The following is a 19,595-nucleotide window of genomic DNA, read 5'->3' as shown; positions in this document are numbered from 1 at the left end:
TCTGCAAAATGGGTTTAACAATAGCATGTATTTCCTAGGGCGGACGTGGCGATTGAATTAATTACTCCACTAACGAACTGAGAACAATGCCAGGCACATGAGCAGCCCTCAACTACACGAGCATCACCATTCGGGCGTGAGCTCAGCTCGGATGGTCGGGAGCACGTGTCTGTCAGCATCGTGCAGGAATCCGGGCCAGGGAGCGCCCGTGGAAGCATGCGGGGTGATCTGGGGCGGGGTGGGACCAGGCCTCCACATGCGTTTGCTGTTATCTTTCCTTTACCTAGAAAAGTCCAATAACAGTAACACCTGCCTCCTTACCGTCATTAGAGGATGAAATGAACACGGAAGCACTCAGAACAGCACCCAGCAGGCAGAAGCCCTCACCGTGGCGGTCGGTCCTGGTGATCCGTGTGGAACTCTGTGCCCATGCTTGCCTGGGCGGCTGTGAGATGTGGCCCTACAGGTTCCTCCGCCACCACACTTCCTCCGCGCCCTGACCTCCTGCCCCTGTCCCTCACTCCAACCTCCCCGTGACCTCAGAGGGAGGCGGCCTCGGCAGCCTGTGTCCCTGCCCCAGCCCCAGGAAAGGGTGCAGGCACCCTGAAAACCCAGGTGGGCTTCTTGTGTCCCCCTCTGCTGCTACCTCAGTGTCTCCCTGGGGTCCCCCATCTCTGGGACTCCCCATCTCCGGCTCCCGGTCTCTCTCTGCCCTCCACCGCCCACCTTGGTTTCCAGAACAGGGAATGTCAGGGTCCCGAGGGTGTGTCCCAGGTGGGGGCAAAGGAGGAAGCAGCAGAGGGGGACCCCCTCCTACCCCCACCGCCCCTGCTGCAGAGGGGGTCTTCACTAATCAACCTCTTAATCCTGCCATGTTGGTCTTAACGAGGTGGATGGGCCTCATTAGAGAGCACGGAGCCCTGGCATTAGCTCATCTGTCACACCCCCTCCCGAGGTCCCTGGGTCCTCGGCCTGGCCCTGGGGAAACTGGGGCAGGAGGTTTGGGAAACTGAGGAGGGTTTGGGACCTGGACTCCTGCTTTCTGAGAGAGGGACGGGCCCGGACTCCCGGGTCTGAGGGAGGAGGGCCTGGGAGCCCAGATCCTCCCCCCAACACACCCCTCTCTTGACTGCCGGCTGGAGCGCCCCGCCCCGTCCGCCCCCAGGTAACCCCGGGCCCCGCGGAGGAGCCGGGACAGTCGCCCAGACCCGGGGGATGGAGGAGGTGCGGGACGCACACGCGCTCGGGGGCGGGATGGAGGCCGAGGAGCCCGCGAGCCCCCAGGAGCCCCCGTCGCCGCCCCCACCGCCGTCGCCGCCGTCGCCCGCGGCCCCCGGGCTTCCCCCGGCCGAGCCGCCGACCGAGGCGTTCGCCCGGCAGCTGCTGCTGCAGGAGTGGGGGTCGCTGGGCGGGAGACTGGAGCTGCCCCCGCGCCTCACCTGGAAGCTGCTCTTCCTGCGGCGGCCGCTCTACCGCAACCTGCTGCGCTCGCCCAACCCCGAAGGTGCCTGGAGGCCGCCCGGTCTCCGTCTTCTTCCCAGAGTCCATCACTCAGACCGTCTGTCTCTTCTTCTTTCCGTCTGTTTCCTTGTCTCCCTACCTTGTTTCTATATCTCTGTCTCTTTGTCCCTCTTTCTCTCCATCCTTCTCTGTCTCTTCCTCTGTTTTGTGCTTCTGTGTGTCTCCTTGCATCTCTTTGTCCCACCTGCATCTCCATCTCTCTCTCTGTCTCTTTCTATGTCATGTGTGCCTCTCTCTCCCTGTGTCTCTTTGTCACCCTGTGTCTCAGTCTCTCTCTCTCCCTCTGCCTATAATCTGTGTCTTTTTCTCTTGGTGCCTCTCTTTGTCCCTCTGTCTCGGTGTCACCACAACGCCCTCCCCCTCTGCCGTTGTCCCCCTCCCCCAGGACATTCTCAGGGCTCTCCCCGACCCCGACTGACTCGTCCCTGCTAGGCTGGTCCGGCCTGGCCCTTCCGCTGGAGCCCGGGCGGGTAGGGAGGGGGAGTATGCGGAAGGGGGCAGCTTCCGCCAGCCTGAGGCTCCCTTTACCTGCTCAATTCCAGGCATCAACATTTATGAACCAGCACCCTCTACTGGTCCCACCCAGCAGCCCCTGGAGACTCTGGGTAAACTCTTGGTGGTTGTCCCGGAGGAAGGGGGTGGGCCTGGAGAAGGGGCAGGCTCTAACTCTTTGCTCCTCCACCGGCTAGGCAACTTCCGCGGGTGGTCCATCAGGACTGAGCGGCTCCAGCAGAACCTTAGGTGAGTGCCCGGGACCCGTGTGGCCGGCATTTGATTCCCCGCTGTGTGACCTGGAGAAACTGTCTTGGCCTCTCTGGGCCTCGGTCTCCTGCTCTGTCAACAGGGTTAGTCATAGGAGAGAATGCTCGTACAACACAAGGCATAGGGTCTGGCTAGGTCTGGCTTGCACATAGTAGGTGTTCAATAAATAGGAGCCAATATTGTTCCTATTCTCAACCTCTTTCCCTGGGAGGGGCAGGTCACCCAGGCCGCCATCTATCCTCCATTAAACCTGGCCCTGCTTCTGCACGGCGGGCGAGATGGCATAACTCAGGGACTCAGATTGGAATCCCAGCTTTGCCACGTCTCTGCTGCTCGACCTTGGGCAAGTCCCTTCCCTGCTTGAGCCTTAGTTTCCTCATCTGCAACACGAGGTTCAGAAAGCATCTCCCTCAGAGGAGCCCATGGGCGCTGAGACTGTAAGGGGCTGAGTGAGTGCTGTGATGGGGTTTCCTGCTCCCTGGGGTCAGGCCGACCTGGGAGACGCCCAAGAGTCCCCCAGGTCCCAGAGCCCACCTCCCCTCTCTCCCAGCTGGACGGTGAAGCAGCAGTGTGTGGATCTCCTGGCCCAGGGCCTGTGGGAGGAGCTGCTTGATGACGAGCAGCCAGACATCACCGTCATGGACTGGTACGTGCCTCTGCCCTGCCCGCTCTCCGCCCCCTTCTCTCTGAGTCTCTTAGTTTTTGAAATCTGCCAGGCCCAAGGCTGTTCCTTCCTCCTTGGCTGCCTGCCGCCCTCTGTTCTCCAGACGCGTCCTTCCGCATCCTTCAGGGGTCAGTTACACATGGCTCCACCAGGAGGCTTTCCCTGACTGCCCCCCAGCTAGGTCAGATGCATGATGCTCCAGTGCCCTGGACTTCCCCCATCCCCGCCCTGACCATTCCCGGTCGTCACCGCCTGCTGACGGGTCTGCCCCCCCCCCCCGGACTATGAGTCCCATGAGGGAAGGGCACAGGGCTGTCTCAGTCACTACTGTGCTGCCAGCACCACCCAGCCCAGGCACACAGAATGGGTGCCAGTGTGTGTTGAATGGCGATGGGAGCCGGGATGTTGGGGCTGCAGTGGCAGCTGAAGGCCTGGACCCCTCCCACCCCAGGTACGAGGACAGCCGGCTGGACGTGTGTGTCTATGAGCTGCACGTCTGGCTGCTGGCAGCTGACCGCCGCACGGTCATCGCGCAGCACCACGTGGCCCCCCGGACCTCTGGGAGGGGCCCCCCTGGCCGCTGGGTCCAGGTGAGACTTGCTGCTCCGTCCCCCGGCCCCAGATGGGTATTCATGTCTTGAGACCTCACAGGGAGAAGGGAGGAGAGCCGGGTTCATGGGTCCCTAATAATCACTTCTTCCTAACCCGCTGCTGCCCCAGGTGTCCCACGTATTCCGCCAGTACGGCCCCGGCGTGCGCTTCGTCCACTTCTTGCACAAGACCAAGAACCGGATGGAGCCTGGCGGGCTGCGGCGGACCAGGGTGACCGACTCCTCTGTGTCTGTGCAGCTCAAGGAGTGACTGGCTGACGCCGGGCCTGTTCTGACCCCTTGTCTCATCTGCCCACCCCTTGACACCTCCCTGACCCTTAGCACCTCCCTGACCCTTAGCACCTCACTGGCCCTTAGCACTTCCCTGACCCCTTAGCATCTCTGTCCTTAGCACTTCCCTGACCCTTAGCACTTCCCTGACCCTTAGCACCTCCCTGACCCTTAGGACCTCCCTGACCCTTAGCACTTCCCCAGCCCTTAGCACCTCACTGGCCCTTAGCACATCCATGACCCCTTAGATCTCTGTCCTTAGCACCTCCCTGACCCTTAGCACCTCCCTAACCCTTAGCACTTCCCTGGCCCTTAGCACCTCACTGGCCCTTAGCATTTCCCCGGCCCTTAGCACCTCACTGACCCTTAGCACATCCATGACCCCTTAGCATCTCTGTCCTTAGCACCTCCCTGACCCTTAGCACCTCCCTAACCCTTAGCACTTCCCTGGCCCTTAGCACCTCACTGGCCCTTAGCATTTCCCCGGCCCTTAGCACCTCACTGACCCTTAGCACATCCCTGACCCCTTAGCATCTCTGTCCTTAGCACCTCCCTGACTCTTAGCACCTCCATGACCCTTAGCACTTCCCTGGTCCTTAGCACATCCCTGACCCCTTAGCACCTCCCTGACCCTTAGCACATCCATGGCCCCTTAGCATCTCTGTCCTTAGCCCCTCCCTGACCCCTTAGCACCTCCTTGTTCCCTGATCACTTCTGACCTCTTAGCATATCTCTGACCCCATAGCACCTCCCTGATCCTTAGAAATCCCTAACCCTTAGCACCTCCTAGGCCCTTTAGCTCCACCATGTTCCCTTAGCACCTCCCTGCTGCTTAATGCCTTCATGACCCCTCAGCTTCTCTTAACCACTTACCACCTCCTAGGCCCCTCACTCCTGCCTGGCCCTTGGCTTCTCCCCACATACCCACATTTGACACCTTCCCACATCCTTGAGTGTCTGACTGTTTGGCATTTCCCCTGCACTCTCCGAGTTCTCTGAGGGCAGAGGCCACTTATTCTTGAGTCAGTGTTTGACAGATAGTAAGTGCTCAATAAATGTTTGTTGATTGAATGAATACATACACGTGCCCAAGGGTGCTGAGTAGTTCCCTGCCATTTGCTCCTTAGAACACCACTCAGTTCATATCCCACTCACACATCCCCTAATCCTTGCTTCTCTGGCACCTCACAACCCCCCAAACTTTTGCACCTCCCTTGACCTCTGATCTCTTCACATGTCTCCAACTTATGGCCTCTTAGCATCTCTACTTACCTCTTCTCCCATATCTCTTAACTCTTAGAGTCTCCCCAAATTCCCCTCCTCCCTGCAACCCCGAGTTGTCATCCCCTGCCCCCCGAGCTGACCCCATACCTCCTCCCCCTGAGACTTCTCATTTTTCTTCTCTTCTTCCTCCAGAACTCCCAAACCCAGGTATCCATCAAGGGCTCTCCTCCCTGGGGGTGGGGGGACAGAATGCAAATTTGAATTTGCAGAAATATGCAAATTTGAGCTAAAGTGTCCTCATGTGTTGGGGGAAGGGGAATGAAAGTATTTAACGACCCTTAAGTCCTGAGCTCTGGCCAGATCCCACACAGACCCTGGGACCAGTCCTTGAAGGCCTCCTATGGTCCCACACATGATTCCTGAGGGTGTCCTGAGGTCCCTGGAAGCCAGGACAGCTGGGGATATTCAGGGAAGGGCTCTCTGCCCAAAAGTATGGGGAGCATTTCAATGTTTGACCATCAGCCATTGGTAGCACTGTGTGTCACACACATGTCCTGCGGGTGTGTGTCTTTGTGCACACCTAAATCCACGTCAGGATCCATGGGTGTGTCCCCATCCCCAGCATTGTCCCAGGTAGGGGCTGACCCAGGCCTGACCACCCTGCCGTCTCCCCCATCCCGCCAGGGTTCTGGGTGGGCTTGGGTCCCAGGCACAAGCAGATGGCAGACAGGGACAACTTCACAAGGGCTGTATTGCAGGGAAGGCAGGGTGGGGAGTGGGCAGGAAGCTCCCTCCTCCTGGGTCTTGGGGCCTGGAGCAGACCCCAGGGACAGAGCTGGGGGAGGGGCTCAGCAGGCTGTTGGGGGGTGGAGATGAGGCCCCTCCAGGGCATCAGTAGCACCTGCAACAGAATCAAAACTGATCACCAGGGGGTGCCAGGACTCAGAGATCCAGGGTGTGGAGGGTTCTAGAAGCCTGAGAGGGGTTGGGGGCGGGGGCTGCACTCCAAGTTCAGGAGCTGGGTATCCTGGCCCAGGAGTTTGGGGCTGGGGACTCTTGGTGCTCTTCGGAAAGAGAGCTGGGGAGGGGGTGGTTTTGGAGGGCACTAAGGCTAGATCTAGGGTCCCAGGGTCTGTGAGCGGATCCGTGAGTGCAGGGTGGGCTCAGGGGCCTCCAAAGTTGGGTCTGGGGCTCCAGAACCTTTTTTTTTTTTTTTTTTTTTTTTTTTTTTTTTTTTGTGAGGAACACCAGCCCTGAGCTAACATCCATGCCAATCCTCCTCTTTTTGTTGAGGAAGACTGGCCCTGGGCTAACATCCGTGCCCATCTTCCTCCACTTTTTATATGGGACACCATCACAGCATGGCCTGACAAGCGGTGCATCGGTGCGTGCCCGGGGTCCGAACCCTGGCTGGGCTGCCAGCAGCGGAGCCCACGCACTTAACCACTATGCCACGGGGCGTCCCCTGGGGGCTCCAGAATCTTAACAAGGGCTCTGAGACTGGTTTCCCCGGGCTGAGGCTGATCCAGAGGGTCTAGGTGGGTGGGGAGCATGAGAGCTAGATAGGCTGTTCCTAGAACTGGGTCTGGGGTCTTAAGATCTGGGTCCGATTTAGAGTCTGGAAGATCCCAAGATGAGTATGGGAGCACTGGGATCTGATAATCTGGGGTGGTCGGGGGAGGGGGAAGGCTGGAAGGACCGCCTTAGGTTCTGGGGGCTCCAAGGGGAGGGGGTTTATGTCTCCCCATCCCCAAGCTAGGTTTGGCCACTCCAGAGTTGGTGGGCCCTCCTTGGGAAGTGCAGCTGTGGGTGGGTAGGCAGGTGTGGGGTTCAGGAGGGTTCCGGAGGGTGTTCCCAGAATGGAGGCTGGGGGGTTGGGTCAGCTTCTGAGCGTGGGAATCCCAGATTTGGGTCTGAGAGATCCAAGGAGCACGGACTTGGGGGAGGGGGTGCGGGCGAGGAGAAGGGGGACCTCCAGGACTAACCAGGACTCCCAATTTGGGTCAGGGACTCAGGGGTCTGGACAAGCCCTGAGGCCTGGGTGCTGGGTCCGGAGCTGCAGCCTGGCGCGCGGCCGGGCGGGCGGGCCCCTGCCGCAGAGCGCGGAGATGGAGCCGGACCAGTGGCCGAGGAGCCGGGCGGTCCTCCAGGCGCGGGTAGGCGTCGGCGGAGACCTCGCGCGTCTTGCCGGCCGTGCGGCGTTGGGACCACGGGGTGAGCTCGCGGCGCTGGGCCGCCACAGGCGAGGAGGCCGTGTTCGCCCAGCCGGAGGGCAGGAAGGGCAGGTGGGCGCCCGCGCAGCAGTGCTCGTAGCCGGGGTCGCTCTCGTCGTAGAGGCTGGCGCACGCGCGCGGCTCGTCTGCGCTCTTGAGGTCGCCGGGCACCGGGCAGGCGCCTCGGACGCCGGAGACGGCCGCCAGGACCAGGGCCAGCAGCAGCGGGCACAGCGGGGACATGGCGACACTGCGGGGCCGCGCCCCCGCGCTCTTACGCGCCTGACCCGTGGGAACCGAGAAGCTGCGAGATACGAGGAAAGGGGAGGGCGCCCCCTCCCCCAGGAGCAGGGAGACCTTCCTAACCAAGGAAACCCACAAGGATGAATACAAGATGGACATATTTGTATAAAATTTACCTTAAGATTTTATGTGGCAAACAGCATTATAAAGAAAGCCAATTACAAGACTCGAGGACCAGTCGCTTGCAATACAGAGGATGGCATAGGGCTAATAGCTATAGGTAGGAAGAATGCTTAAAAATTGGCAAGGAGTGGAACCCCAATTCCAAATAAGCAGAGGCTTATAGGATAGAGGGGGGCTGCACCTCCAGGCTGGGCGGGTCCCCTTGCCTAGAGGCAGGACCTTGCGAAAGTAGAAGCTGGAGATAAGGAGAAAGGGGCCCTGGAGGGAAAGGGAGAGGCGGGGAGGAGATGGGGAGAGAGCTCCCCTCCCCCATGCCCCCTGAGGAGTGGGAGATCTTCCTAACCAGGGTTGGAAACCCAGAATCTGGGAAACATGAGATAAACATATTTGCTTAATACTTAAAAAATGTTGCAAGGCAATGTACAAAAGGCTTGGGGAAAACTTTGCAACACTTGGAACAGCATAGAGTTAATAACTATAATATATAAAGAGTGCTTACAAATTAACAAGAAGACATCAAACAACCCCCCCCCCACTCCAAGAAGGACAAGCCTGGGAGGGGGAGAGGGAGAGAAGAAGAGGCTGCCCCCACGCCCCCCCAGACTCCCACTCCCCAGGAGCCAGATTTTCTTAACCAAGGTTGGAAATTTTGAATCTATGAAATAAACAGAGGACCTGTATAAAACCTGTTGAACTGTATAAAACTTAAACCTTTTGTATAGCAACAAACACATAAACAAAAACCTAACCTGGGGAAAAATAGGAAATTCTTGTAATATACAATGAGTGCTCACCGATCACCAAGCAGAAATGACACACGTCAAGGGAAAAATTAAGGAGCAGCACAGGAAGGGGAGGGAACGGGGACTTCAGGGGAGGACAGGGCCCCGGGCACCTGGGAGCCTGGCCAAGGCCCTTCACAGGTTCTTTGGAATCTCTGGCCTCCTGCCAGAAGAGAACAGGGTCAAGAGTGTGGATGAGCTGATCAGACAGACAATGGTTCAAGTCTGTGGCTCTGTGGGTGAGTCCAAGTCTAGGCCTCAGTTTCCTCATCTGTAAAATGGGTGGTATTTCTTCCTACACTAAGTGTTGTGGTGGAGATTACAAGGGATAATAGAAAGTGCAGGGGGCCGGCCCTGTGGCTTAGCGGTTAAGTGCGTGCGCTCCGCTGCTGGCGGCCTGGGTTCGGATACCCGGCGCGCACCGACGCACCGCTTCTCTGGCCATGCTGAGGCCGTGTCCCACATACAGCAACTAGAAGGATGTGCAGCTATGACATACAACTATCTACTGGGGCTTTGGGGGGAAAATAAATAAATAAATAAAATTATAAAAAAAAAAAAAAAAAGAAAGTGCAGGGATTAAAGGAACAGCCTAGGAGCCAGGCCGACTGGTGCCAAATCCCAGCTTCCTCATGAGCCTTTGCCATGAGTTCACCTCAGGGCCTCACAGAAACAATGACGGTATCCACCTCAGAATGCTGGTGTGAGGAGTAAATGAATGAAGGCACATGGTGGTACCGAACCTCTTAATCTCAAATTCACGTGCCCATGTGAAGTGAGCCAATCCCTGAGTCAATGGTGCTTGGAGAGGGAGAAAGTTTTATTCCAATTGGCCAAAAGGAGAAGGCGGGAGGATACGTTCTTTGAAATCCACCTTAACAAGTGAAAAAAGCCAGAGGAGGGTGTCTTTATAGAGCTAAAGGGCTTGGCAGGAGGGATTTTGGAGAAAGAAAAGGGGAAGTCCATGTTTCTTTCACTCCAGATAAGCCCCAGGGCAGTCAGACTTCTGGGCGTCAAGGGCAGCTGGGGGCTGGTTATCTGGTCGTAACTTCCTTACAGGCATTCTTTTTTCTTCTGCAAAACAAGCTCATAAATCCTTGTGACCTTGAGTTATCCCTCAGGTTAAACGAGAAAACAGCAAATTAACAAGATTAACTTCTTTTCATCTGTGTCTGTGTTGGGAACAAGGTTGAAGGGTAATCATGTTCTTACTGAATATTTACAGTAACCCTCAGGTACCGGCTTCACTAACAGCCCACACAGTAGGGCCCTTGCTCGGTGCTGTAGAGCATTTGCCGTCATTGTTATTATGAAAGCCCTGGGCATGGCGCCTGCACCTAGTAAGGCCGCAATAAACGTAAACCAGCATAACACAACACCAACAACTTGCTCTTATCCACAGCTGCTCAGCTAACCCTATGCTCTACTGGCCCCCCCACTGATGCTGTCTTACCCCTTGGACAGAGGGATGCAGTGGTTAAGAGCCAAAGGCTGGAAACAGTTGGAAGTGGGTTCAAATTTTGACTCTGTCCCCCTGCTGAGTGACCTTGGGCAAGTGAACTCACCTCTGAGCTTCAGTTTCCTCCTACTTTCAGTGGGATAATAGAAAATGATAATAAAAAAATTACTAATAGTTTATAACAAATATAATAAAGTATTATTCATAAACCTTAGGAATAATTCACACAATTGTTATTTATAAATATAATATAAATACTTAATATATAATATTGAATAAATACAATAGTGTAAATATAAATCTATATAGCTCCAAGCACAGTGGCTGCACGTGGTAGGTGCCCCATAAACGGGAGCTATTATGACTGTTCTTATCATCACTCTGAGACCCTGGACCCTGGCCTGGCCCTGCCCCAGACCAGCGCTGGATCTTCTCCCTCCTCTCCTCTCATTATCCCATGAAATCTAATCTCCAGCCGCTAACTTGACCTCCCAGAGCCCCCCCCTCCCAGCTCCGCCAGGGCCCTGGACTCAGGAACGGAGCCAGGGAAGTGTGGCACAGATGGGCACAGTCGCCTACAGCCCCACTCAGCCAGGAGGGCCCTGAGCTTCAGACCCGGATGGCAACGTGGGAGAGCGAGGAGACTCTAAGAGGGAGGCAGACCCGCAGACAGAACACAGGACCCACACAGCCAGCGTCAAAGACAACCCACGGAGACCCAGGGCGTGGGCACAGCATCGCAACCCAGGGACACACACGGGCAGGGGTAGGGACACGTCTTCACAGTCAGCCACTGAAGGCCACTGATTCTCATTGGTGAATTCTAGAGAACTGCACTCATTGAGTGTAGAAACATGCTTGATACACAATCCCAGACAATGCCCCCCCAACAGAATCACACCCCCCCACCACCCACAAGCCCCCAGCCCTCAACCACGCCCACCCTACACCCCAGGAAATCTCAAAAGTGCAAAACCCTAGGGGCTGGCCCGATGTTGTAGCAGTTAAATTTGCAAGTTTCGCTTCAGTGGCCTAGGTTCGCAGGTTCGCTTCCTGGGCCTGGACCAACAAACTGTTTATCACGCCATGCTGTGGCAGCGTCCCACATATAAAGTGGAGGAAGATGGGCACGGATGTTAGCCAAGGGCCAATCTTCCTCAGCAAAAAGAGGAGGATTGGCAACAGGTGTTAGCTCAAGGCTAATATTCCTCACCAAAAAAAACGAAAAAGAAAAAAAAATCTGCAAAACCTTATACACATATCTGACATGCCCACATGAGCATCCACAGGCATCTTCACCCAGAAACAACTTCCTTACTGTTTATTAACACAAACTGGACAAGCAGCAAGAAAATAAACATCTCCTTACTACCTATTTTGTTTCTTCAAATGGAAGTATGTCTTGCCCTTGAGGAAGCCACAAGCCCTTGAGAAAATTGGATGGGAAATCAATAATTCAAACACAATGTGAGAAGAGTTATAACAGGGCATTGCAAAGGACTCTGGGAATGCAGTGGGAAGAATAGCAAGGGTGTTTTTTTTTAACTATCCACTGATATATTTTGATTCATAGAGTAAGAAACAAATCCTCCTTTCAGATCTCACAACCTTGATTCGACATTTTTCACCAGACCATAAAAAAGGAGATTGGTATACATATGAAATTGACACTAGAAGAAAAAAGAGAGTATTTGTCTCAAGGCAGTACCTGAACACAGACGATGGTATAGGTGGCACATAATTTAAGTGAAAATGCTAAATCTGTTGCATAATATGAGAAAATATTCAGATCAGCATTTAAGTTCACACTGGATCATCAGAACTCATTATACCTCTGCGAAGATAAATTACTGGATGGGATTATTTCTATATAATTCTTAAGGGCTCATATGACCGTCCAAAGCAGGAATAACTGTGGTTTGGAAACGGTGGTTCACAAAGTGTGGTCCCTGGACCAACAGCATCAGCATCCTCTGGGAACTTACTAGAAATGCCAATTCTCAGCCCCACCGCCATTCTATGAATCAAAAATTCCAGGGGTGGGGCCGACAATCTGAGTTTTAACTCGCTCTCCTAGTGATTCTGATGCACACTGGGGTTGAGAACCACTTGGTTAAGACTGTGGTCTTCTAAGGCTTCATATGGCACTGGATGTTTATGGCATCTAGAATTTTCTGTATTGATACCTCAATTTGCTCAGCGCCTGTAAAGCTTATTTCATATAGTTTTCGTGATTAAAAAAAATTCATGAGCAAAAGAAAAAGGGACATCTCTTCAGGTCCCAGGTGGTCTCAGAAGACAGTACCTAGAACCCCAATGCCCGGAATGAACCTGAATTTTCTCCAACAGAGACCGAAGATTAGTCATCACCTAGCTTCGGGTCATGGCTGAAGACGGGTTTCTCAGATACACCTGCCCCAGGTGAGGCCCTTGTCTCGAAGCTCCCTGGGTCCCACAGGCCCCTTGTGGTCTAGGGGGCCTTCAACTTCACTGTGCCCAAGATCTCTTGGGGGTGGGGCAGGGAGGGTCTTGTTAAGATCCAGATCCCTATTCAGCAGGTCTGGGGTAAGATTTAGGTTCTGCTTTTCCTACAAGCTCCCAGGTGCCGCCAGGAATACAGCAAGAATGCAGCTCTCAGTAGGGAACCTGCCACCAGCAGGGCGTGGCAGGAATTCAGACGTGAGCAGGGCCAGGGGGCACAGCAGGGGAGTGGTTGAGACGGAAAGAGAAACTCCAGTGAAATTTCAGAGAGAAGCCTGTGGAGGAAGCTGAGTGTGAAACTCCTAGTGGTTGGAACAGCTGTCACCCAGGTGTGCCTGCGGCGGGGACGGTGGAAACCCTAAACTGAGCCGGCGGAGGCGGCCGGGTTTCGCTGGCCGCCGAGCGGGTTAGGGGAGGCTGGAAGCACCCGCAAGGTGGCGCCATAGCACAGAGGTTCATCACGCTGGCTCTGGCGGGCTGGACCCCTGGTTCAAATCCCGACTCTGCCACTTACATGCTGCGTGAACTTGGGCAAGTTACTCAACCTCTGTCAATTTCAGCTTCCTCCTCTGTGAAGTGGGGATAATACACATAAAAGCTAGTTACCGCTCTGAGGCTTCTAAGAGACATCTCCTCTCTTATTGCTTATGTTGTCATTGGTACATTCTCTCTTTTTAAAAAATCAGTTTTGGGGGCCGGCCCAGTGGCGCAAGCGGTTAAGTGCGTGCGCTCCGCTGCAGCGGCCCGGGGTTCACTGGTTCCGATCCCACGCGCGCACTGACGCCCTGCTTGGCAGGCCATGCTGTGGCGGAGTCCCATATAAAGTGGAGGAAGATGGGCACGGATGTTAGCCCAGGGCCAGTCTTCCTCAGCAAAAATGAAGAGGATTGGCAGATGTTAGCACAGGGCTGATCTCCTCACCAAAAAAAAAAAAAAAAATCAGTTTTAAGATATAATTGCGGGCTGCCCCGTGGCTTAGCCCTTAAGTGCGTGCTCCGCTGCTGGCGGCCCGGGTTTGGATCCCGGGCGCCCACCGACGCACCGCTTCTCCGGCCATGCTGAAGCCACGTCCCACATACAGCAACTAGAAGGATAGAAGGATGTGCAGCTATGACATACAACTATCTACTGGGGCTTTGGGGAAAGAAAAGGAGGAGGATTGGCAATAGATGTTAGCTCAGGGCCAGTCTTCCTCAGCAAAAAGAGGAGGATTAGCGTGGATGTTAGCTCAGGGCTGATCTTCCTCACACACACAAAAAAAGATATAATGGCAACAGTTTTATTAGTCTTTTCAACTTACTGATGGTAACCAACATTTAGCTCTCTAGACCTTCTCTATTGTATATTTGTTTTTTCTTTGATTTGATCTTCTTTCGTTAATAATAATAAATAGCGTTAGTTTCTATTGTGCATTTGGTTTTTATTCTTTCTTCCATTCTGCTTTCTTTGAGTTTATTGTGTGTGCTGTTCTCATCCTAACATGTGAGATAGATGTTTAGCTGGTGAATTTTCAGCCTTTTTTGTTTTCTCACATTTGTATTTAAGGCTTTGCACATCCGTGGTGGGACTGTGTGTGGCTTACATAAGACAATAAAAGCAGCAGGCTGAGACTGTGTCAGGCACACGGGAAGTGCTCAGTATGTTAAGTATTAATGTTGATGTTGGTTTTGATTATTATTATTAATCAGGGGCCTTAAAGACAAAGATTCAGGGGAAGAAGCCTGGATCAATGATGCATTGGTTTTCTATTGCTGCCATAACAAACGATTACAAACGTAGTGGTTTAAAACAACATAGGGCCAGCGTAGTGGTTAAGTTCTCATACTCTGTTTCTGCGGCCCGGGGTTCTCCGGCTAGGATCCGGGTGCAGACCTACTCACTGCTCATCGAGCCATGCTGAGGCAGTGTCCCATATAGAAGAGCTACCACTCTACAACTATGATACACAACTATGTACTGGGGCTTTGGGAGAAAAAAGAAGAAGAAAAAGAAGAAGATTGGCAACAGATGTTAGTGCTGGGCCAATCCCCACCCCCCCCACCCCCGAAAAATAAATAAATAAAACAACACAGATTTCTTATCTGACAGCTCTGGAGATCAGAAATCCAAAATGGGTCTCAGTGGACTAAAATCAAGGTGCCAGCAGGGCTGCATTGCTTCTGGAGGCTCTAGGGGAGAACCCATTTCCTGGAATTTTCTAGTTTCTAGAGGCTGTTTGCATTCCTTGGCCCATGGCCCCTTTCTTCTTCAAAGCCAGCAACACAGCATCTTCAACTCTCTCTCTGACTCTGGCCTCCTCTTCTGCTCCCTCTTCCACTTTAAAAGATCTTAGTGATTACATTGGACTCACCCAGATAACCCAGGATAATTTCCTTATTTTAAGGTCAGCTGACTAGCAGCCTTTATTCCATCTGCAACCTTAACTTCCTCTTGACACGTGACATAACATATCCCCGGGGACTGGGGATTAGGACATGGACATCTTTCGGAGGCCATTATTCTGTCTACCAGAAATTAACATTTGCTTTTACAAATGAGAAGTATTCTTCTCTCTTATATGAAGAAAGGTGGCTACTCAAGCTGTTTGGGGCTCCAATGTCAAGGCCCAAGCTCTTTTTATATTGTTGCCCCATCATCCATATGTGGCTTCCTCTTCATGGTCCAAGGTGGTTGCTTGAGCTCCCTCCTTCACATCCACATCTCGGACAACAGGTGGAGAATGGGAAGGAGTAAGGGAAGAAGAAGGGAATGCCTCACCCTTTAAGATCCCTTCCCAGAAATGCCGCGATACTCTGTCTTCACCCTGCTGTCACCTTAGCTACAGGCAGGCACACGATGTCACAAGAAGCTGAGTCTTGACTTGGTGAAAAATCAAGGTTCCTATTACTGAAGGGAGAACAGATATTGAGGTATTGTCACAAAGCTTGGGTAAGAGGCAGGTTGAGGGATGACAGAGATAGGACATGGATATCCAGGAAAAAAAAAAGGGGGGAATCCAGCCTTTCCACACCTGGGTAGGGTAGAGAGAGGGCTGACTGTGGTAGGCTGATAACGGCATCCAAGGCTCTCCAGGTCCTAATCCTGGAACCTGTGAATGTGACCTTATTTGGCGAATCGACTTTACAGATGTGATTGAGTTAAGGATCTGGGGCAATTGTCCTGGATTATCTGGGTGGGCCCTAAATGGAAACACGTGTCCTTCTAAGAGGGAGGCAGAAGGAGAGCTGACGACAGAGGAGACGGAGGAGAGATTGGAGTGATGTTCTCTGAAGCTAGAGGAAGGGCCATAAGCCCAGGAACACAGGCGGCCACTAGAAGTTGAAAAGGGCAAGGAAACAAATTCTTTCCTGGGTTCTCCCTAAGGAATCAGCCCAACCGACACCTTGATTTTAGTCCTTGAAGACGCATGCTGGCCTTCTGACCTCCAGAACCATAAGAGAACACATTTGTGTGGTTGTCAGGCACTAAGTTTGTGGTGATTTGTCACAGCAGCCATAGGAAATGAATACAGTGACTTTGCCCTAAAAACTCCCATATTCCCTAGGAGATGTGACTGGGGTAGGAGATTCCTTGAGAAATCGAATGTTGACTGAAGTCTTGCAGGGAATGAAAATGATTATGGGTCTGGCAATTCTACTTCTGAGTATTTATCCCAAGAAAATGAAAACAGTCACTCAAAAAGATATCTACACCCACATGTGCATTGTACCATTATTTACAAGACATGGAAGCAACCTCAGTTTCCATCGATAGATAAAGAAAATGTGGAATATTATTCAGCCATAACAAAGGAGGAAATCTCACCATTTGTGACAAGATGATGGACCTTGAGGGCATTATGCTAAGTGAAATAAGTCAGAGAAAGACAAATACCATATGATCTCACGTATATGTAGAATATAAAAAAAACAAAAACCCAAAACGAACTCATAGAAACAGAGAACAGGGCCGGCCCCGTGGCTTAGCGGTTAAGTGCGCGCGCTCCGCTACTGGCGGCCCAGGGTTCGGATCCCGGGCGCGCACCAACTCACCGCTTCTCCGGCCGTGCTGAGGCTGCGTCCCACATACAGCAACTAGAAGGATGTGCAACTATGACATACAACTATCTACTGGGGCTTTGGGGAAAGAAAAGGAGGAGGATTGGCAATAGATGTTAGCTCAGAGCCAGTCCTCCCCAGCAAAAAGAGGAGGATTAGCATGGATGTTAACTCAGGGCTGATCTTCCTCACAAAAAAAAAAAAAAAGAAACAGAGAACAGATTGGTGGTTGCCAGAGGCCAGGGGTGGGGGGCAGGTGAAATGGGTGTAGGGGATCAAAAGGTACAAACTTCCAGTTATAAGATAAATAAGTCCCGGGGATGTAACGTACAGCACGGAGACTATAGTTAATAATACTGTATAGCATATTTGAAAGTTGCTCAGAGAGTAGATCTTAAAAGTTCTCATCACAAGAAAAAAATTTTGTAACAATATGTGGTGACAGATGTTAACTAGACTGATTTGGTGGTCATTTCACAATATATACAGATATCGAATAATTATGTTGTACACCCGAAACTATATAACTATGTTATATGTCAATTATTATCTCACCAAAAAAGAGTGATTATGGGGAGCTGGGGGAGGGAACTTCTAGAAGGCAAGGGATGGATTAGACTGACTGGTGTCAATACACTCGAAATTAACAGTAGCATTGAAACTAATACCAATAATAGCTACCACTTCTTGAGCCCTGACTGTGTGCCGGCTCCCCTGCCAGGGGCCTTACACACGTGCTCTCATTTACTCTCAGAGACACTCGATGGGATGGTGACAATGAGCCTGTCAGTCAAGACGGGCTGCGTTTTGCTGCAGCAACAAATAGACCCCGGGGGTCACACCTGCACAGGCTCATTTCCTTCTCACCCCATGTGCTTGTCGCAGGTCAGTTTGGGGCTCTGCTTGTCATTGTCCTCACCCAGGGTGACAGCAGCCAAGACCTGGGTCATTGCCAGTCTCTGGTCACAGGAAAAAGCAGGCACAGTGGGCACTGGCCCTTAAAGCTTTGGTCCGGAAAGAACACGTCATACCACTCACATTTTGGGGGGAGATAAGTGACTTCACAAAGTAGACAAAAAATGCCGCCCTTCTGGAGATGACCTTCCAGTTGGGGAGGCAAGCAATAAACAAAATAAAATAAAGGAAATGATTGAATGCCACACAGCAGGACATGGGGCTATGGAGAGAAGCAAAGCAGGCAGGGAGGATGGAGTAGGGTGGAAGCAATTTTGAATGGCGTGACCAGGGCAGCCTCATGAAGAAGAATTTGAGCAAAGACTTGAGGAGGGGAAGGAGGGAGCCATGGCAATCCTGAGGGGAGAGCATTCCAGGCAGAGTGAACAGCCTGTGCAAAGGAAGATCTGAGGAATGGCAAGGAGTATGTGTGGCCAGAGTGAGAGAGGTAGGAGGAGAAGGGAAGAGATGGGGTCAGAGAGGTCAAGGGGGCAGGTCGTGTAGGGTCTTACATAAGGACTTTGCCCTTTACTTTGAGTGAGGTGGAGCCAGGAGAGGGCTCCCAGCAGAGGAGGGACGTGACCTGACTCAGGTGTCCACAAAGTCCCTCTGGTTGCACGTGGGGAACAGACTGGGGGTTCAGGGCATGAGTGGGGAACCCAGGGAGGAGGCTGCGCCATGGTCCAGGTGGGAGAGTGCAGACAGGACCAAGGTGGAGACACTGGAGGGAGTGAGAATGGTCAGATTCAGCATATACTCACAAGCAGAGTCAACAGGACTTGCTAAATGGACGTGGAAGATGACAGAAAAGAGAGGAGCCAAGGGTGATCCAGGGTTTTTGCCTGGGGATCTGGAAATACCGAGCTGCTGTTTACTGGGATGAGAAAGGTTATAGAAGGAACAGGTTTAGGATGGAGAGAGCAGGACATGATAAATTTGAGGAGCCAATTAGACATCCAAATGAATTGTCAGGAGTCAGTTTGATGTATAAGCCTGGAGCTCAGGGGTGAGGTCTAAGTTTGGGAGTTGTATCAGTCAGTTTGTGCTGCGTAATAAACAACTACAAAAATCTCAAAAGCACAACAATAATTACTTACTTAGCCCAGGCATCAGCAGATGAGCCAGGGGTGGCTCTCCTGACCTCTGGGGTTGGCTAATGCCACTGGGTTCAGTTGGGGCGCTCTGCTTCAAGCTGTGGGTCTGGCTGGCTCAGGTCTGAGGCCAGGCTGAAAGATAGCAACAAACCAGGGGAGCTCTTCTCATTGCTGTGGCCAAAGTCCAGGAGGGCAAGCGAAACCCATGAGCCCTCGTAAGGCTGAGACTGAGAACCAGCACGTTGTCACTTCTGGACAAAGATATCATTGGCTAGACAAAGGCTCATGGCTGGGTCCAAAATCAGGGGTCAGGGAAGTAAACTCTACCTTCAGCGAGGCCATGACAAGGGTATGGGTTCAGGGAGGGGGAAAATTTGCACCAAGAATTCAATCTGCCACTGGAGCCATGACCACGGGGGGGCGGTTCTAAGCCATGAGAATAAATAAATCCATCACAGATGGATGAGAGATAAGGGCTGGGACAAGCCCTGGTATATCCCAATGTCTAGGAGTGGGAGAGGAGAAGAAGAATGAGCAAAGGAGACTGAGCAGGAGCCACCGGAGAGAGAGGAGGAAAACCAGGCAAGTGGGAGCCAGTGAAGAATGTGGATGATCACCATGTCAACTATTGCTGAAAGATCAGGAAAGAGTGGACGGAGAAGCGACCGTTGGGTTTAGCAACACATAGGTCACTGGTGGTCTGGACAGGAGCTGAGTCTGCGGAGTGGTTGGGGTGAAGCCTTATTGGAACACATCAAAAGAGACACGGAAGAGGAAGTGGAGACAGTGATGCAGACAACTCTTTGGACAAATGGACTCCCTGGAAAAGGAGTGTGATGGTCAGCTTCATGCGTTCACTTTATTGGGTCACGACGTGGCCAGTCATGTGGTCAAACATTATTTTGGGTGTGTCTCTGAGGGTGCTTCTGGATGAGAAACTGAGTAAAGAACATTGCTCCCCCTGATATGGGTGGGCCTCATCCAATCAGTTGAATAGAAGAAAAAGGCTGAATCAGAGGGAACTTCTCCTGTCTGACTCTGAGCTGGGACATCAGTGTTTTCTGGCCTTTGGACTCGAATTGAAACATTCGCTTCTT

At 52.6% G+C, this 19,595-nt stretch overlaps 2 protein-coding genes across 2 annotated transcripts; one reads left to right on the top strand and one right to left on the bottom strand.

Moving 5' to 3' along the window:
- Window positions 1-1,195: 1,195 nt before the first annotated feature.
- On the top strand, window positions 1,196-4,907 carry NCCRP1 (NCCRP1, F-box associated domain containing). Its single transcript, XM_004441508.3, has 6 exons — window positions 1,196-1,504; window positions 2,064-2,126; window positions 2,211-2,262; window positions 2,834-2,929; window positions 3,399-3,537; window positions 3,668-4,907. Exons 1-6 carry the CDS (start codon window positions 1,216-1,218, stop codon window positions 3,806-3,808), a joined length of 780 nt encoding a protein of 259 aa, XP_004441565.1. The 5' UTR covers window positions 1,196-1,215; the 3' UTR covers window positions 3,809-4,907.
- A 210-nt stretch (window positions 4,908-5,117) lies between these two features.
- On the bottom strand, window positions 5,118-7,508 carry SYCN (syncollin). Its single transcript, XM_004441595.2, has 2 exons — window positions 7,193-7,508; window positions 5,118-5,152 (listed from the first exon to the last, which is right to left on the bottom strand). Exons 1-2 carry the CDS (start codon window positions 7,506-7,508, stop codon window positions 5,118-5,120), a joined length of 351 nt encoding a protein of 116 aa, XP_004441652.2.
- Between the last annotated feature and the right edge of the window lie 12,087 nt (window positions 7,509-19,595).

This window comes from Ceratotherium simum, chromosome 33 (genome assembly GCF_057802395.1).
Source record: "Ceratotherium simum simum isolate JZ-2026a chromosome 33, ASM5780239v1, whole genome shotgun sequence".
Classification (NCBI taxonomy): domain Eukaryota; kingdom Metazoa; phylum Chordata; class Mammalia; order Perissodactyla; family Rhinocerotidae; genus Ceratotherium; species Ceratotherium simum.
This window is presented reverse-complemented; position numbering and strand designations above follow the sequence as displayed.